The 19,259-nt window shown below is 38.3% G+C and overlaps 1 protein-coding gene across 3 annotated transcripts in view; it reads left to right on the forward strand.

The window, feature by feature from the left end:
• LOC149254893 (isoamylase 2, chloroplastic-like) overlaps positions 1-19,259 on the forward strand; it is a 542,818-nt gene that overhangs the window by 386,681 nt on the left and 136,878 nt on the right. For all 3 annotated transcript variants that reach the window (XR_016267196.1, XM_089460267.1, XM_089460266.1), the window contains exon 23: positions 3,015-3,094. Coding sequence is in view for 2 of the 3 variants with exons in the window: in XM_089460267.1 (XP_089316393.1) it covers positions 3,015-3,094 (80 nt within the window). In the remaining variant the exon portion in view is untranslated. The remainder of the gene's footprint in view (positions 1-3,014; positions 3,095-19,259) is intronic.

The raw sequence follows: 19,259 nt of genomic DNA on the forward strand, positions 1-19,259 counted from the left end.
TCAACAGTGATGCCACGTTGCCCCTTTTGACCTTATAACTGCCCCAAAGAAGAAGTTCACCTCTTAAGAAGGCATCCCAAAGTTGGAAAAGGAACTTTAAGGTGGGTGTTTTGAGTGATTTGACTTGGAGGTTGCAACAAAACTTTTCACTGTCTTGGAGGATCTGGAACAATCCCTTGGGGAGCGCAAACACAGTGAACTATGAAACTGTAATGAAGATTGAGCCAAAGAGGCACGCATACATAAGAAGATGGTCCATGTAGGGAACAAATAGTTGTATCGAGATAAAGGGAAAATGCGGAAGGTAGAAGAAGTGATCACGTTTATAGGGATTAAAGTTTAAACAAGAAGTGTTCCCATACATCATGTGTCCTAATAGGTCTACTTCCATAATGCCCACATACCGACCCAAGACATAAGAATGCCCATTAAGGCAGGGAGTTACCACCCACTAGGGGGTTGTTAGCAGTGCCATAAAACCAAGCACTATGAAGATGAAACTAAGAAGACTAGTCATGGCCATCCACCATCGGGGATCTAGGATACTCTTTCACATCATCATCCCACATGGCCTTACAGGATTATAAATTGCACACATTTGGGCTTATAAATGGCGTGGTCAAAAGTTTTGGAGTACCCCTGCTGAAACAAGAGTAACAATTGTTATAAAATCAGAAAGGCAGAATGATATTCTTATGTTGACCAGTGTTGATAATATCGGTATCGGGAAAATATCGGCGAGGGTCCAGAAAATATCTTATCGGCAATATCGGCGAAAATATCGGCAAAATATCGGCAAATATCGGCAAGCATAAAAAATAATTTTTTCAGATTTTTAAATATAGCCGATATTTTCAAAATATCGCGATATTTTGCCGATATTTTCCGATATTTGCCGATATTTTGAAAATATCGCGATATTTTAAAAACAGAAAATATCGCGATATTTTCTCGGCGATATATCGTTTTGCCGAAAATATCGCGATATTTTCGAATATCGCCGATATATCGCCGATATTATCAACAGTGATGTTGACAATTACTTGTGATATTCTTGTATTCTTATTAGCTTTCTTTATGTTATTCTTTTATCTTCTTCTCATCAAGCAATCATCAAATCAAAAGCATGAAGATCAATAACACTAGATATAGGTACTTAACTAGGGAAAAACCCCTATGAAGGGGAAAAACCTTGTCAAACTCTTCCACTATTCAAAATCAAATTGAGACAATCCAAGACCTTAGACCTAGACAAAGATCCTCCTTTTACCCACCAAGTCAGCCTCTCAAGATGAATAGACAAACTTCAATAGTCAACCTTAGTCAAACTGCTTCAACCCTCGTTCAACTCAGAATTTTGGCCCTCTAGCTTCAGAATCTCAGCCCTATTGCAGACTTGCAACTTCGACCCTCCTGCATCTTCAGTATTTCGCACGTGTAAGTCAAAAGAGAGAAAATGGTCTTTAAACTTCTTCACTAGGTTTCCTTTTTCTTTGCTAGGGTATTTGCTTCCTCTTTTAGGTATTTTGCACTCCTTTTCTCTTGCCACTGTAGATCGAACTTGATTGTGTGTGTCATCCAAATGAGTCAAGTAGTTGCTTATTTATAATGGTTTTTGGCTCCTTTTTGAGGCTGACTTGCCTTCTTGTTGGCCAACTTGGTGGAGACACAAATGACACTCTTGACACAAAAATAAATTTCTTTCTTGTTTTACAAAGCCCAAGAAGGGGTTATTAAATAATAATAAGGACTAGGACTCATGACATAAACCCTAGAAGCCTACAATGGAGGCTTTGACCTAAAAATAAAATAATAAAGCATGAAACCCATGCTAATAAATATTTTTTCTTTCATAATAAAAAATTATTTTTCTTTCTTTTGATAGGTGCATTACATCATGAATCAAATACAATTATGAAAACCGACACTAGTTACATTCTTCAACAACAATCACCAAATCAACTAGCATACTCCATAATCATCAAATCTATACGAAGATGGTGATCCATCAATTGAAGGCATGAACTATGAGAGGAATACCAAGCCATAAGATATAAAACATGACCATACAACAAGAAGAAATAAGTCCTTTCCAATCGAAAATACTAAATCAAGCCAATTGAAATGCCATCCTCATGAAGTTATCATCCTGCAAATCCCTATAATGTGTGATAAAAATCACACATGCAATCCTCATGCAGTATGAGGGGTAATAAACCCTTACACTACAAGCAACAGTGTGCCTCATACATTCCATGTAGAAGGAAAAGTATGGTTGCATTCAGATAAACAGTGATTTCACAATTGGCACCACAAGTCGAAACTTGAATCCCCTTTGCTCCGGCCCTTACACTATTTTACAATGTATTGGGTCAAATGCTTTATGTTTGGATCCTTTAGTTCATATTACAAACACAATGCGGTGAACCTTTGGCAAGTTTTTTTTATGAAGTGTGAAATTTGGAAGACGAGGGAGAAGTTTTACATCCGAAAATTGCAATTCTAGACATACATCTTTACTCTTGAAAAGATACTTCTCAGCACTACAGTGCAGACTAAAACGTCCTTGATAGGAAGAAAAGGATGAAGAAAATGTAGCTAGCCTATACTAGCCAGGACCTGGGCATCATACCTTGATTTTAGTGATTACATTATATATATGTAATTCGTTCTGCTATATCAGTAAAACTATGCCATCTTTGTACCCTCATAACATTGCTTTTATTTTATTTAGGCACGTTTACAAACATACTCAGTGCCATTGTTGTTACTCTACATTAGCAACCACAAAATAAGATCAATATAAACAAATGAAAGCATGGAATGTCCTAGTTCTTTGGTTGTTTTGTTTAGAATGGATGGATTACCTATATGAATCATGCATGGATTGCCATCATTTTTAATGGGCATGTTGGTATGTACATTAATCTTGACACTACATTTGTAGGACGGTTTGCATTAACTTTCATGTAGTATATCTAAGGATTGATAAATAATTTCCTTGTCTTGTTTAGCGTAAAACTTTTGCGAAGATTGAAAATCTGAACTGGCATGGACCTATTCCAGATCAACCCCAGTGGGAAGACTCAAGCAGGTATTTCCTTGTTCAACTTGCAAATTCTGTGAAGATTTTCTCAATCAAAGTAATTGAGATCATACAGAAACTAGTAGGCCTCTTATTTATATTGCGTACCTAGTATTCTTGAAATTCCTTTTGCTTTTTGGATATATTTCATGATGATACAATTTCCAAATGCATAGGATGTTGGTTTCAGAAACTTACATTGTTAGTATAAACTCCCAAAGAAAAACCAATTGCCTTATCATGTTAATATTAATCTTCTGAGTTTCACTGCAGATATTCCTTAGCTTATGGAACATTCTCAATTTACCAAATTCCATAATGCAAAAAAATTCTAGATAGCTTTTTACCCCATTGAAGAATGGCAAGTAAAGGACAACAGAAGTCCTTGTTTATAGAATCCTCCCAAGGAAAATTGGATGAAACTCAATTTTCACAATTCAGGTAATCTGGGACCTGCCAGAGGGGAAGAACAAATACATGATAGTGAGGAAGGGATCATTTTTTTTTTAATAAATTTCTAGGGTTGTTCACTAATAACAGGGCTGAGATGGATGCTCTTGCAGAAAGGATCAAGTTGAGCCTTAAAATTGGCTTCCAAAACTTAGAAGTGGAAGGTGACCCCAGAATCATCATCGACCAGATCCATATTACGAATAAAGAATGTGCTTGGTATCTTCAAGAAAGAATCAAATGGCATAAGTACACAACAGTGAGCAGGAACATTACTCTCAAGTGCACTAGAAGGGAGGGTATTAAAATTTAAAAATGACTGAGTGGGTAAAAATTGTAGTAGTGGAAAAGAGCATGGAGCTAGGATAACAAATGTTGGCGAAGTTATTAAGGAAATCATGGTGTGGGAGAGGCACCTAGGCTCTTATGTTGGTGAAGCTCCTCTGGCTGGGTTTCCAGGATTCAACAACCAGATCATCGTTAGGCAGTAACTTGCTCCCACTTTTTGAGCAGGTTGTTGGGTTCCAGATAAGCCAGCAAAGCTGGAATTTTAGACTTTGAAAACTTTCTGATATTTTCTGTTCTAGTTTGTACAGTCCAGGACAGAGCCTTAAGTGTCTTAGTTCTGTAGCGGGCAAAGCCATCGACTGCTTTGAATTTTGATTCTGGGTAATAGTATGTATGAACTATGAGGTAGTTGTGGGCATGATTATGGTTACGTGATAGAAATTTAGGCAGTCTTTTATGGATAATTATGATGCTTGGAATTTTTAAAAGATCCTGTAGTATATCATAACTGGGCCAGTGCCTTGGCAAATGACAAATATTGGAAAATTCGAAAATAACCACCAAACTCTATATTACTTGGCACCTATTACTGCTCATATGGCATGAGGATTTCCCCGGGTTGAATACCCTGCCCAAGCAGCCTTTGTTGGGGGCTGTTGGCTTTGGAACTATATATATATATATATATATATATAGATATAGATATAGATATGAAATGAAGTGACACATCCTGAGCGACATGACCTATCAACCATTGTGACTATCCAATATTATAGTACACCATCAATGTCATTGTATCATCTATCTGTCATCACTTATATAATATAATTGTTGAATGGTGTTGTCATTGATGCCAACGCCGATCCTTGAATGCTCTTAATATTTCTCTGGATTGTATTGATTGAAGCTCCAATGGTCAAGATGTCCTGGAAGCCCACATGCCTAATCATATTGCCCCACACTTGTTGAAGATTTTGAGGATGAATATCAGTGAATTTGCTCTCATAACCATCTTCATTTGATTCTCCTCGTCATCCCGATTCCAACGGTAGGTGGCACGTCCCGTGGGTCCTCTCAGTTGAGGAGATATGACTTCTTAAAGGTTGGAACCCCATTCACTGGTCAAGGAACCCCAAATTAGGTGCTACTAGAATTTTTCATTATCTAAGGAAATCAAAATTAAATGGGTCTATTCTAGTGAAAGTTAAATGAAGATTTTATCAAGGATAAATTACCAAATAATTGAATTTAAGTCGGCCTCCTAAAACAATTTACTTTTGGCTCCATATATTAAAATTTGAATTTCAAATTAAGGTCTGCTTTCTTCCAATTTTGATCAAGCTGTCCAGCAACAAAAAATGAATTTACTGTTCTTAACTAAGGCCGAATTCATGGTCTATTGGGCATATCGACCCCTCCTTTGAAGCCCCCCATCATCTAGTATATATTAGAAAGACTCGGTTTCATCCCATTACACAACTTCAACAATTATTTTTCAAGAAATTTCGGTTGGGTTGCTGAGGCCAGCGCAAAACAAAATTGGGTTTATTGTTTGATCTTTCGTTGAAGCAAGGGTTTTTGTGTCAGAATGTTAGGTCTTTTCGGCCTTCCAAAGCAGAGTTTCTATGGAAAATTTCTGGCCTCTTGTTGACGATGCTGGACCCGCCAACAAGGGGGATCTCCTCGGTATGAAGTCCCAACTAGACCTCACACCTTTTGGTGTAGGAGTCCCATCTGGTACGATGGCCCGGTTTCCATTATCTTAGAGATATGCCTTGGCTCAAGCTGTCAGCACATGAGAGTGTTACATTGGTATCTTCAAACAACAAGGTACGTGTGCTTGGTGAGTGCGTAATATAACTCATGTCTAGGTTCTCTTACTGTAAAAGGACAGAGTGAAGTGAGCCTCTTGATGAGAGGGAGTTGTCCCAACCCAGGAAGAAACACACGAGAAAACAACAAGGGTCTGTGCAATATCCAAAGGAATAGTCCACAACGGATGTGGCAGTGGTTGAAACAAAAGTTCAAGGGAAAACAAGTACACCATCCAGCGGAATAGTCCACACAGGGGTGACGGTCCTTGAAACCAAGAAAACACAAGGATGGTCTGTCTAATGTCCAGCGGAGTAGTCCACACGGACGGGATAACAATGATAAGATCCTTCCCAAGAAGACAACATGGAGAAGGCATTGTGACATGGAGCAAGGCTAGATGTGGACTTATCGATCACTTTTTGATGAAACGAATAATGACATGACTGACTTGCGGATGAAAGTGATGGATGGTCTGTGCCCTATGTAGAAGTCCCAAAGGATGAAGACTCTGTGACGAAGGAATTCATAACATCAAAGGAAGGAGTGCTTCATGCAGTTGAGGAGCTGCTGTAGGTCCCTAATGTTGAAAAATGTGTAACTAGGTTCGGTCTTCATAAGTGTGAAATGTATTATTGTAAATATAAAATGAAAAGAAGTTATTATTATTATTATTGGAGCATGGGTTTCATGCTCGAGTTCTTTTGTTTTATAGGTCAAGCACCCATTGAGTGCTTCTAGGGTTTGTCCTAGGTATAAGAGTCATTTTCATATACTGAAAATCGTATGGGCACATTGTAAATTGTAAAGAAAAAGTTATTTTGTCTTTAAAGTGTCAAAATACCTCCAAGATCAAGTCGACCTAAAGAGTTGTCAAGTTGGCCTACAGGAAGAGCCACGCCCACCCTTGAAGAACCTTATATATAAAGGAATTCGTCCTCCATTTGGATCACTCACTCACTCCTCTCTTATGCGAAGAAACAGAAGAAGAAGAAGTTGAAGAAGGAAGTGCGAAGAAGAAGAAATCAAAGAAGTCGAAGTGTTTCTGGGCCTTACCTATTTCTCTTAGGAAGATTGAAGTTAGGGTTTCTGCGCTAAGATCTCTTGTGGTTCGATCTTGGAAGCAGAAGAGAAGGGAAGGCAAGTGAAGGTCTCTTAGGGCATCTTATTAGCCCTAAGACTCAAGACAAGGCAGGCGGAGTCAAGAGGTAGGCTATTAAAGGAAGATCAAACTCTCCTAGAGAAGCAACAACAATTGCAGCAGTTGCTGGTTAGTAGAATTTTAGATCTACTGGGAGGTCGAAGATATTGCAGCAGGAGGCCATAGTAAACTTGATCTTGGAGGTTATTTGTCTCAGTCTCTAGGTCGTGGTAGTCGTCAATTGAAAGATCTAAGCAAAGAAGAGATTTATAGGTTTTCCCCTCAAGAGGATGGGCTTTGGCCTTGGCTTGCAGCCTATATACTGTGTCATTGTTCTTATTGTTTTGGTAGCTATTTGATGTATTGCACATTGGAATAATAACGAACAAAGCTAATAAGTAAAGATAACACAAACAATTGTCAAGTTAAGAGAATTAACATATTCATTGCCCTATTGAATTCTAAACATGATATTAGAGCTCTGGTTCTCTAAGGGCATCATGAAGATCTCCTCTACAATGAAGAAGGTCATCAAGAAAATTGCAAGCCATCTCAAGGAAGTTATCAAGGGAGCATGGAGTTTCTGATTTTCTTCAAAGAAGGCATCAATCAAAGAAAGGGATGAAGGTCTCTTCTCGACTCTCTCTGGTACATTCCAAGACGAAGACATGTGGGTAACTTATCAATCGATTGAAGACCTTATCAAAAGGAAAATGTTCTTACTCTGTGGAACTTGGAGACAACAAAAGCTATCCTGTGAAAGGCATTAGATCATCTTCCATAAAACTCGAAGATGAAAGCAACATCCACCTCAACAACATTCTATTTGTTCTAGGTTTGCACAAAAATTTACTTTCTATTTCAAGTTTAGAAGACAAAGGAGATAGAGTAGCCTTCATTGATGGAAAAGTAGTTGTTTGGGGAAAAGACTCAAGCATAGATCAAGCTAAAGTTATTGGTATTCGAGAAGGAAGGCTTTATAGATTAATATCTCCTGTAAACCAAGCCCTAGTTCACGCTGAGATTAGTCCATGTGAACTTTGGCATCGAAGGTTTGGTCATCTACATTTCAAAATACTTCCAACTTTAAGTTCCATAGTAGATGGAATCCAAAATCTAAAGGAAGATCATGACGGTGTCTACAAGGGATGTGCATTGGGCAAGAATACCAATAGACCATTTAGAAGAAATGCTCCACGGTCGAAAGAAATCTTGGATTTCATTCACTTTGATATGTGTGGCCCTTTGACTCCAAAATCACTTGGAGGCCATATATACTATGTTACATTCATAGATGATCATTCAAGAAAGGCCTGGGTTTACTTAATGAAAACCAAGGATGACATATTTACAAAATTTCAAGAATTCAAGGCTGAAGCGGAGAACCTTATAGAAAGAAGAATCAAGATACTAAGATCTGATAATGGAGGAGAATATACATCCAAGAAGATTATAGCATTCTGTAATGAGTCTGGGATTAAGAGGGAGCTGATAGTCCCATATAATCTCGAACAAAAGGGAGTCGCAGAAAAAAAGAATAGATCTATTGAAGAAAGTGTAAAAGCAATGTTACACGATCAAGATCTACCTAAGTTTTTGTGGGGAGAGGCAACAAAGACAGTGGTCTACATTCAGAATCGATGTCCTCACAGATCTTTAGATAACAAGATTCCGAAAGAAGTGTTCACTAAAAAGAAACCATTTGTAGATCATCTCTGGATCTTTGGGTGTCCTGTGTATATTCATATACCAAAGGACAAAAGAAAGAAGCTGGATCTTTCCGGTATGAAAGGTATGTTTGTTAAGTATAGTAACTCATCACAAGCTTATAGAATCTATATGAGAGATGGACATCACATTGAAGTTAGTTGTGATGTCATATTTGATGAGAGTATAGCATTCAAGAAGTCAAAAGAACTTTCTATAGATTTTGATGATGAAGAACTTCCGATATTTGAGGAGGAAGTTGACAAGGAAGGAGAAGAATCACACCATGAAGAAGAAGGGCCTAGTGAACCTGTTCAACCCGTGGTCATTCTAGAAACAAGGAAAAGACCTAATTGGTTGAAATCCACACTATTTGATGTAGAAGGTCATGGGGCAGTGCAAGGATTATTTAGAGAAAGTAAGAGACCCAAGAAATATTTTGGGTATGCTGTAGAAGGTCGAATTGAAGAATGTCAGAAGCAACTGTGAAAATTCTATCACTGCAGTAACTAATTTACTTTTCCTACTTATTCCACCATAAGTTATTCATAGAAAAATTCTCCAACACTTCTCCTGAACCTAGCATCAGCCTTGCTGACCTCTGCACGGCCTAAAACCCTCTGCATCAGCCCGTTGAGACTCTGCGCAGCCTCTCTAGCCTTTTGCGTAATTCCTGCAGCCTCTGCGTGGATGACGCAGGCCCTGCTGGCTCTGCGCAGTCTCTGGTGCCTCTACATGGCTCCCTCTGGCCCTACATCTGCCTTTTCTGCCTCTGCACTGATCTCTCGTCTCTCTGTTCCGTACTTGCCGCCTCTTGACTGCTCACCAGACCACTAGTTCAATTTCTTAGCTAACCTCGCTCAAGAAATTGAATTGACTAGTCTCCCTTAGTGTATTCTCCAAGTGACCCTCAAGCCTCCTCTTATGCTTGTCTTGTTGACAAATCGACGACCAAGATTAAGTCCCTAATCAATGGCTAAGATTAGATCTGGCTCGATCCATGACTTTTGGACCATTTTAACACAATTTTATATTAATTCACATTAATATTTTATTTTCCCTAAGTTTAGACTTAGGGATTACGTTAAAATATTAATTATTTTATCGTCTTCCACTGTTTAGAATCTACCCAAACCCTTTCTGGGTATTGGAGATCTCATGTGCCTTAGCCTCTCCACCAAGTTTCGTGGCTAGAGCACATCCGATGCTACCCCAAATCAACACTCCCTCTTAGCGAGGACTGTGCTCTGGCAATACTCCTCACTGAGCATCACCCTGATCATCCGGCATCGGTTCCTGTGTTGATGCTAAGCCTTCCTGCCCAACATCCTCTGCACTACTGTATCCTTTACTGCTGCCCATGGCTCTGCCACTACTGCATTTGTACGACAACTCCCTCTGCATCTGTGCTGCTATTGGTCCTTTCTCCCAATACTGCATTTGCATTGCAACTCCCTCTTCATTTGTGCTGCTAACACACTCATTTCTACTTCTGAAAGGGGTTCTTTACCATCCCCATCTTTTCCCTGAAGTAGTCAAATTTTGACTTTCCAAGGGCCTTGGTGAGGATATCTGCCACCTGCTCTCCTGTAGGAGTGTAGCTCAACTGTACAGCTCCTTGATGGACACTGTCTCTGACAAAGTGACACCGGATATCAATACGCTTTGACCTATCATGAAACACTGGATTCTCAGAGAGTTTGATGCAACTTTGATTATCGCACATGTTCCTGTTTGCCTCAATATTTCTTCTGAATAGGTTGACCAATAGTTTTCTAAGCCATATGGCCTCACACGATGTTGTGCTTGCTGCCATATATTCTGCCTCAGATGAGCTCAGAGCCACAGACTTCTGTTTCCTACTGCACTAGGAGGTCATTCGTGATCCAATGTTGAAACAGTACCCAGAGGTACTTTTCTGATCCACTGAACTTCCTGCCCAATCTGCATCGGTAAATCCACTCAACCTAATATGCTTCCCCTTGGTGTATAGAACCCATAATCAACTATTCCCTATAAATACCTGAGAATGTGTTTGGCTGCTGCCCAGTGTGCTCTCTTTGTTTCCACCATGAACTGATTGAGGGTGTTGACAACGTAGCAAATATCTGGCCTGGTATTGACCAAATACATCAGGCACCCTATGAGTTGCCAATATAGGGTGCGAGCGACATCCTTGTCTTTTGATGCATCAATCTTCTTCCAGATGGTGATCATTGGCGTAGGCATAGGTCTACAGTCTCCCATCCCGAATCTTTTCAGTATTTCTGTAGCATACCTCCCTTGCCCAAGGAAGATTTCTCCTTTCTGCTACCAAACCTCCAACCCTAGGAAGTAGTGCATTCGTCCCAGATCCTTCATATCGAACTCTGTGGCTAGATTCTTCTTGCAGTCAAATGATCATGTCAGAAAGAGATCATCCACATATAATACTAAGGTAAGCGGTGCGTTCTCTACGACCAGATAGTACAGATTCAGATTTGTGTCACTCTTGACAAACCCCATCTTCTACAAGTAGCCATCTATTCGACCATACCATGCTCTCGGTGACTACTTCAGCCCGTACAAAGCTTTATTCAGTCTGCATACATTAGACTTCTTCTCATGAGTTTCAAAGCCCTCTGGTTGTTCAATGTATACGTCTTCTTCCATTACTTCATTCAGAAATTCCGTCTTGACATCCATTTGATGGATCTCCCAGCCCATCTGGGCTGCAAGAGATATCACGGTCTTAATAGATGTATACCTAGCTACTGGGACGAAGGTTTCCTCATAGTCAATCCCTTCCTTTTGAGCATGCCCCTTAGACAAAAACCTAGCCTTGTATTTCTCAACACTGCCGTCCGTAGCATATTTGATCTTGTAGATCCATCTCGAACGTACCACATATATGTCTTGAGGTCTTGACACCACCTGTAACAACCCATCTCTAAATACACATATTATATGCTCCTAAATAAAAAAATAAAAAAATAAAAAAATTAAATAACTAAAAATAATATTAATAAAATAGAATAAAAATTAAGTATAAGTATTAATAATTAATTAATCTAAAGCTCTAAAGCTTACATTAAAAACAAACATAAATAAAGTAAAGGTATACATGAATATCGAAAGGTCAAAATGACAAACAAATATGATAAAGTACATATAAATATTATAAAGTGACAAGGGATATGTTATATGGTTATAATGAAACGTAATAGTGTTATAATAATAATAACACATATATATAATGTTTAAAACCTTATAATACCTTCATGCTATTAAAACTTAATAATAAAATATAAAGTTTAAAACCTTATATAAAAGGTGACGCATAAACCAAACCTGGTGATATAAACAAAGTACATGTATAAACAAAACAGATCAGATGAATAAATGTTTGAGAGTTGGAAATGAATGCGAAGGCGTGGCGGGAGGAGGAAGAGCGGTGGCTGCAGGAGGAGGGCGGCCACCGCCAAGCCCGCAATTATAAAACCGCATAGCTGAGCCAGAAACAGGGGTGGGAAAATCAGGAGGAAGAGAGCAGGGGAAAATCAGGAGGAAGAGAGCAGGAGAAAATCAGGAGGACAAACCAGGAGGAAGAAAATTGACCATTGGAAGAGCTTTAAGCAGTCTGAGGTTCTGGGCACGGGGGACAGTGAGCTTCTGTTGGGAAGCTTACTGGATTGAGCAGCCAGGCTCTGCTCAGTCTGGCTGGGTGGAAATTGGTCTTCCGGTAATTGGATTAAGTAGCCGCAGCATCATCACCAGAGCAGGCAGCAGGCAGCAGTTCAGGTAGGTATTCTAAATCTTTTACGGTTCCTGTATTTCAGCTTTATTTTTCGGTTCTTACACATGGTATCAGAGCTGTCGTTCAAACCCTTCGGGACCTCACAGGCCCTACGCTCTTGTAAGTTTTGTGGTTAAATTCTGCTGCGTAAAAACTTGTAAGAAATTCTTGGTTACATTTTTGCGGTTTCATAGAGACGACCCCTTCCCTAACCTCGAGACCTCCACCTTACTGAACTATTTCGCATGACGGTATACCGTTCTAACTGAGACGGGAGGCATTAGAAGCACTTTTTGCATCTGGCTTTTCATTCTTGGACCAACAATCTTTACAAGCGCTGTGTGTTATCACTAAACCCTAGACGCATGAGTTCTCTACGGCGTTTTACAGTGGTAATGGAAAAAGGGCAGTTGAAATGGATGCTAATGGGTTTATGAAGAGCAGATGGGTACATGAAATCGATAATTCTGATTTCTTAACTGTTGTGATTTCCCTGTACGTTGAATATCCGTACCGAATTTCAAATTGGCGTATTAATACATATTTTCGATTTACATATTTTCGTTAGAGAGTGAAATGCCCATGTGGTCCATGGCCTTGAAGTTTTGTTAGAATATTGCCAAATTTACATCTGACCGTCTTGAATTACGCTTGGACCTAGTGAAAACTTGACCTGTGCGCTCCAACAACCACGCCTTACCAACGCGCCACCGGGGTACCATTAGGGGCAAGATTCGCAATGGATCGATGGACGGTTGGAATAATTCGGGGTTCACCACACATGCAGACCACGAATGTGATGTATCCGTCGCATTTGGTTAGATGCATCAATTCGGGATGCAAACCAAGTCGAAGAAAGGAAGTCCCATCCTCAGAGGAGATAGTTCTTCATCCACTTTCAAACTGATACCAACCTACAGTCAACCCAATTATAAAAAAATATTGGTTTCATTCCTCTGACATGATTATCGAGCTTATGTCATGAATAATCTGAATCTATTAAACTGATGGCAAGTTACTCTTTGTAGCTGCCCTGACTATTAAAATCGGTAATTAATCAATCATTGTAAATGTATATATATATTTAAAATGAAATAAATCATAATTAAATAACTCCTAACTCTAAATAATCTTCTTATTTAATCTCTCAACGAGAAGATCTCTAAGCGTCCATATATTCATGACAGTATCAATTAACAAAAATACATTGAAATATTTGCGCATGCCAAAAATTAATGAAAAATGCTTCAGGTTGAGTTTGTGTAGGTTCTGCCATGCGTTTTGGCTGAACTTGGGAGTTATAATTTTACCAGCCGAATCTTCTTTTGGAACTGGACGAGTCTGAGCATGCAATAGCAGAGGTATATCCATTTAATAAGCCACTACAGGAACGAGCTGCTGAAATGGACCGATTCTCCCTGTAGAAAGGCACAAATTGGCTAAACTGGTACCCTTGTGACAGTGTGTACTCCTATATTCATATTCCATGTTTTATCTCTCCTGTGTGTGTATTTCCAAACAGATCTGAAGACTGTAATTATATGCTGATGTGTACATGTGATTTCTGGGTTTGCTAAGTGCTGATTTTTCCTTCTATGCGTGAGCCAACCTTTCTTATGATAATGTTAGCTATTGTTAATGCTTATTTTCAAGTGGCATTCCATCCAGGTCATGAATTCCATCTAAGTTATCAGGATCTGAACTACCTACTGCATCCTTATCAGTGATCAAGTTTTCCTTCTGTATCTTGTTTTCTTGACCTATACCATTCATAAGCACTCAATAAGTTCGATAATTAGGTTGGCATCCTTCATTTATCATCTTACTTAAATAGATCAAAAGCATGATCCACCTTGCCTGATTTGACGTTGCCATCCATCAATGATATGTATGTTACTTGGTTGGGTTGTAAACCGTTCTCCTTCATTTCACCAGTGCATATTTCAGCCTGTTCCAGTCTGCCTTCACGGCAAAGGCCATAGATCAGTGCACTATAAGTGTAGACATTGGACCTCACACTCATCAAGACTATGACTCGCACTATAGTATCCTTATGACTATATCGCACTTGCACAAATACAGGACCTTGATTTGGCGTTGACATTCAGCTCTCTTATATTGATCACATCACTATGCCATGTATGAAATCAGTATTCACATGCCTCGGCATTATTATAACAGCAATATAGCATGATTGCTCCCAGTTTTGATTGTACTGACTGTCATCTTAGCATGTGTGACATCAAGTTTCTTTAGCCATGTACTAACATAATCATCGCATAGTAAAGAACAAAAGCCTTATGGCAGTGTATGTCTTTGAGCATTTCTGAATCATATACATTCACTCAGAATCAGTTGGGTACAGTTCTGCCCAAAATCTCGAGTTCTGTTGAAACCAAATAAGTTGAGATGCAGCCGAGTCTTCTTAAAGTTGTAAATTTATCCATATGACTAAAGGGCCATCATAAACCTCTGTCGTGTCTTGAGGAATGAAAGAATGTCTCTGTCTTCAGCAAGCCTGCACCAATTATATTACAAATTCAAAGTTGTAATTCGAATCAGATTCTGAGTTTCACATCAAAGACTAAAAGTTTAGGTAGCTCTGTATATCTCTCCTACAGCATTGTTAGCATAGTCTAATGGTGGTAACTGGTAAATGCAACAGCCTATCAGTAATTGATATGCAATTACTTCATGTTTCCTTTTACCTTTAATATCCCTGCAGTGTGACCGTGTGAGCCATATAGCTAAGGTGATTAAAAATTCTCACCAGCCAATTTCCGTGCCTCTTGGCATAAGATTTTGTTTTATGAGAAAATTAGAATGTATTATTGAGACTCATGGTAGCCATCTTTTAAAGGTTGACAGCTACCATTTAATCGCTGTGTTATGCATTTTTCAACCATTGGAAAATTGCTAAGTTACCAGGATTCGGATACGAATACAGATACGGATCCGGATATTAACATCAAAATAAACCTTTTAATTAAATCGGAAATCTTTATATTGAAAGGTATTAAGATCACTGTTTGGTATTGGTAGAAGTCACAATATGTGTTATCGTGCAAAAAGCCTGAGTTGACAATTTGAAAGCTCAGACTTCTGTATACAATTCAATATCCCATGGATTTGTATTTGATAATCTTATTTTGACAATCAGATTGATTTGGAATCTTACATTCGTGAGAGCAGGCGTATATATCAAATTATGAAACTATAAAACATGTATTACTGTATTAAAACTATGGATCGATGACGCCATGGAATCGATTTGCTGACACGCTTCAAGGCATATCTAAAGCGAGTAGTGTGTTTATATTTGACCGGAATTTATGACAACATTAAAATATTATTCAAATTCAATAAAATCAATTAAAATGTGGATAGGATAAATGATTCGATTCATATTTTATGGGAGTTGGTATAGCAGAACCGTAGTTCTTCAATTTTTTCGCCGAAGTAATTAAAAATTTGTTGCGCTGATGACTGCACTGTCCGTCTCTGAAATTTTTTCGCCGAAGTAATTAAAAAAATGTTGACGCATAATTTTATTGAAATCTATATATATATATATATAAAAGCCAGCAGATGGTATTAAAAAACCACGTGTAATTTTATTTAAATCTTTATATATATACGCTGGCAGATAGTCATTAACTAAGTCACTAACTGACCGTACACGGATCCTAGCGTATCCGTATCCGTACCAGTTTCGGATTCGGGGATCCGCGGTTCCACCTCTTGCCTTCAGCGGATCCGGTAACGTAGGAAAATTGCTGCAACCATTTCAATTATTTATTTATTCAAAAGCCTTGTTTATTTATTGATCACCATGAATTATAGGTTGTTTTGCTGTTTGCTGTCATAATTTTGCATGTTGTACATTGTGCATAATAGCAATCATTAAATCAAAGATAGCATGTTTTGGGACCCATTTGAGTATCTCCAGGTCTCTTAGCCATAGGTCCTTTAAACTCCTTATCTCCATTTTGCCTGTTGCTATAAATATAAAAACAAATGGTAATTTATTACCATAGGCACTTTTGTAACCACAAGGAAATCATCAAAACCTTGCTATTGCATCAATTCCTTTAATAAGGAATCGAGAAAAAGGCAGCGTTATCAGTTTAAAATAATGCAAAGATTTGGAAAGAGGTCAACCATTTTCGTAGATTAATTGCTCCAGCATCATGAATTTTTGCAACATCTGTGCAATCTTTAGAAGTGGCTAGTAAAAAGTTTAATCCATACTTGTTATCATCGATACTGCTTCAATAATTCTTCAAAACTAAGTTCCATGCTGAAATTTATGAAGGTTCTACAATAATGATTAAACTCAGCAAACTAGTATTTTTCCAAAACCATAACTTTATGATCTTCCAGTACAATCTCGTGAGCTTATAAACAAAAATTAGATGTACATAAACGTACTTACATACAAGGATTTGTGTTTAGGTACAGAGTAGTTTCAATATAATGCATTGCTAGGTCATCTCTAAAGTAGCTCTAACATTGTCATGATCTTACAAAGTTTTGATTTTGTAGTCCCGTTACATAATGCCTGTAGGTGGCTCTTAAACATCTAGAAATGAGATGGTGCACTAATGTAGGAAAGGATACTATAGATCATTTTATTTACATACTATTAAACTAACCTCTTATAATCTTTACATTGTCCCCAAATGCATTCAAGTTTACTGAATGCAAATGCCAATTACCCCTCTGTCATGTGCCAAGGTGAACTGTTAAATTGCATACCTTATATTGCTTTTATGCTGCATTATCTGCTGAATGTCCACTTTAAAAACTTAATTATTTTATGCCAATGACATTTTGAACAGATGAACGGTGGAATAAGTATTGGATTAGCAGTGGAATACTAAATGAGGGATGTTAAATCATGGAAGTAATGTATGCATGGGTTATTCTAAACGGGTGAGGAAGGACAATGGGCCATTCAGTTTCACCTTGGGTATACTTGGGATTAGTTCATTCAAAACAGGGATTTCGAATTAAAGTACAGAAGCACAAAACTGCATGTATGACCTTATACAGAGCATAATTAGGAAACATTGTGTATACTTTACTGCACATAACACTAAGATTAAGGAATAGAAGTCATTTCCAAGTACATCCAATCAGTAGATCATAAAACTCCAATTTGGTCTAGCACACACTCTATGCCCTTTATATATGCAACATATATTCTTTTAAATTGTAAGAGCTGGGTTTCCAATTAATGGTAAGTTCATACTAAGAAATAATCATGTCTATAAATAGAAGTAAAATATAGAAGCCATCACAATAATTCTTACAATACAAAACTAAGTCTCATTTTAAGAGAGTCTGGTACAAAGAATGAGGAGTAGGTACTTATCAGTTTTAGCAAAAACAATTCACCTCAAGCAAATGAGGATAATAAGAAAATACCAAACTAGTGTGGCTTGTTCAAAGCCTGGTTACAAAGACATGAAATCTAACTTTGGGAGAAGGGTCAGTTAGGTTTGCTCCTTGAATATCACATGCTGTGAAATTGGGCAACGCAACCGCTCAGGAAGAGAGCTTGGATTACCATGATTTCAGTAAAAGTGTATGTTGCACAGTGTTGGTGCCTTTGGTCCTCGGTCACTCAAATTTCAAAGTAGGATGCTGTGGAAACATTAAAAGAACTATTTTTCTTCCTTGCCTGATCAACTGCAATATGTAGGCCACTGACCTACATTTTTAGGTACAATTTGACTATTGATCTGAATTTATCCTTCAGTTGACCCCAACCTACATTTATGGTACACTGCTGAAGTGTATCTCTTCTAGATTGTAATCATGACATGTCTATGGTAAATTTTCCGGCTAAAGGACAAACTGATTTGGAACCAGAACAACCCTTCATTTTATTATAGGTTTAATCCATATCTAAGTAATATATTCAAAAATATAATTATGTATGACCTTCTTTAAAGGTAATAGCTAGATTGAGGTATGACCGGTATGTTACCGATGTACATTGTAGCGAGACATTTAACATTTTCATTTTGTGGATATTATTTAGATGTTTGATCTTAGGAGCTAATAACCATACACTTCTGCATTATTCATACTAGGATAGAATACCCTGCATTAGGACAAGGAGGTCGCGAGACCACCCTCCTTGACCTCGGTACCAGTAAGATCCGCCTAGCGGATAAAAATAGCAAAACTATACCCGTTTATGAATGTGAAGTTGCAAAAGGAAAATTATGTGTTAAATTCGGTTGTCTACCTCAATTTTTATATATATAATTTTATTATGTGTTCAGGAACCATTACAATGGTAAGGACGTATGAGTGACGACGACGTGATCGGGCAGCATCACCACCAATAATGCCGCCACCGTCATCTCCATCACCATCATCACCACCAAGACCATTATCAACATCAATCGCCCCAGCGCCAGGGTTGACTGTGATAATGAACTCTTTGGAAGCCTTATTGGAGACATTAAAAGAATCAACTAAGGCTAAAACCAAAGAGGAATGTCAACATTTGGCTACCAGTTCAGCGGAACCGAAGAATTTTGAGCCCAGAAGAGCGAAAGAAGACATTTCTAGGGAGCTTCAGAAAATTAAGCTCCCAGAATTCTCAGGACGTCGAGCAGGTGAATGCGTTGAAGCATGGTTAGAAGGAATGAACAGATGCTTTAGGTTAAGAGAATATTCTTCTTCGGCAAAAACAAAAAATGCCATGTTTCAATTAAAGGAGAGTGCCTTAATTTGGTGGGGAAATCTGGAGAAGCAGCTGCACCTTACATCGGATAATGTCCCTTGGGAACTGTTTGAGGAAAGGTTCCGCGCAAAGTATTTACCTCCATACTTTCAACAACAACAAGCGAGAGCCTTTCATACATTAATTCAAGGAAATAAAACAGTGGAAGAGTACGAGATAAGGTTTATGGAGCTTGTAAAATACATTCACTACTTAGATTCTGATGAACGTCAAGCTGAACGCTTCATATTTGGGTTAA

Source organism: Pinus tabuliformis, chromosome 7 (assembly GCF_031772625.1).
Source record: "Pinus tabuliformis cultivar Carrire ecotype Pingquan chromosome 7, CPIR1, whole genome shotgun sequence".
Taxonomy (NCBI): domain Eukaryota; kingdom Viridiplantae; phylum Streptophyta; class Pinopsida; order Pinales; family Pinaceae; genus Pinus; species Pinus tabuliformis.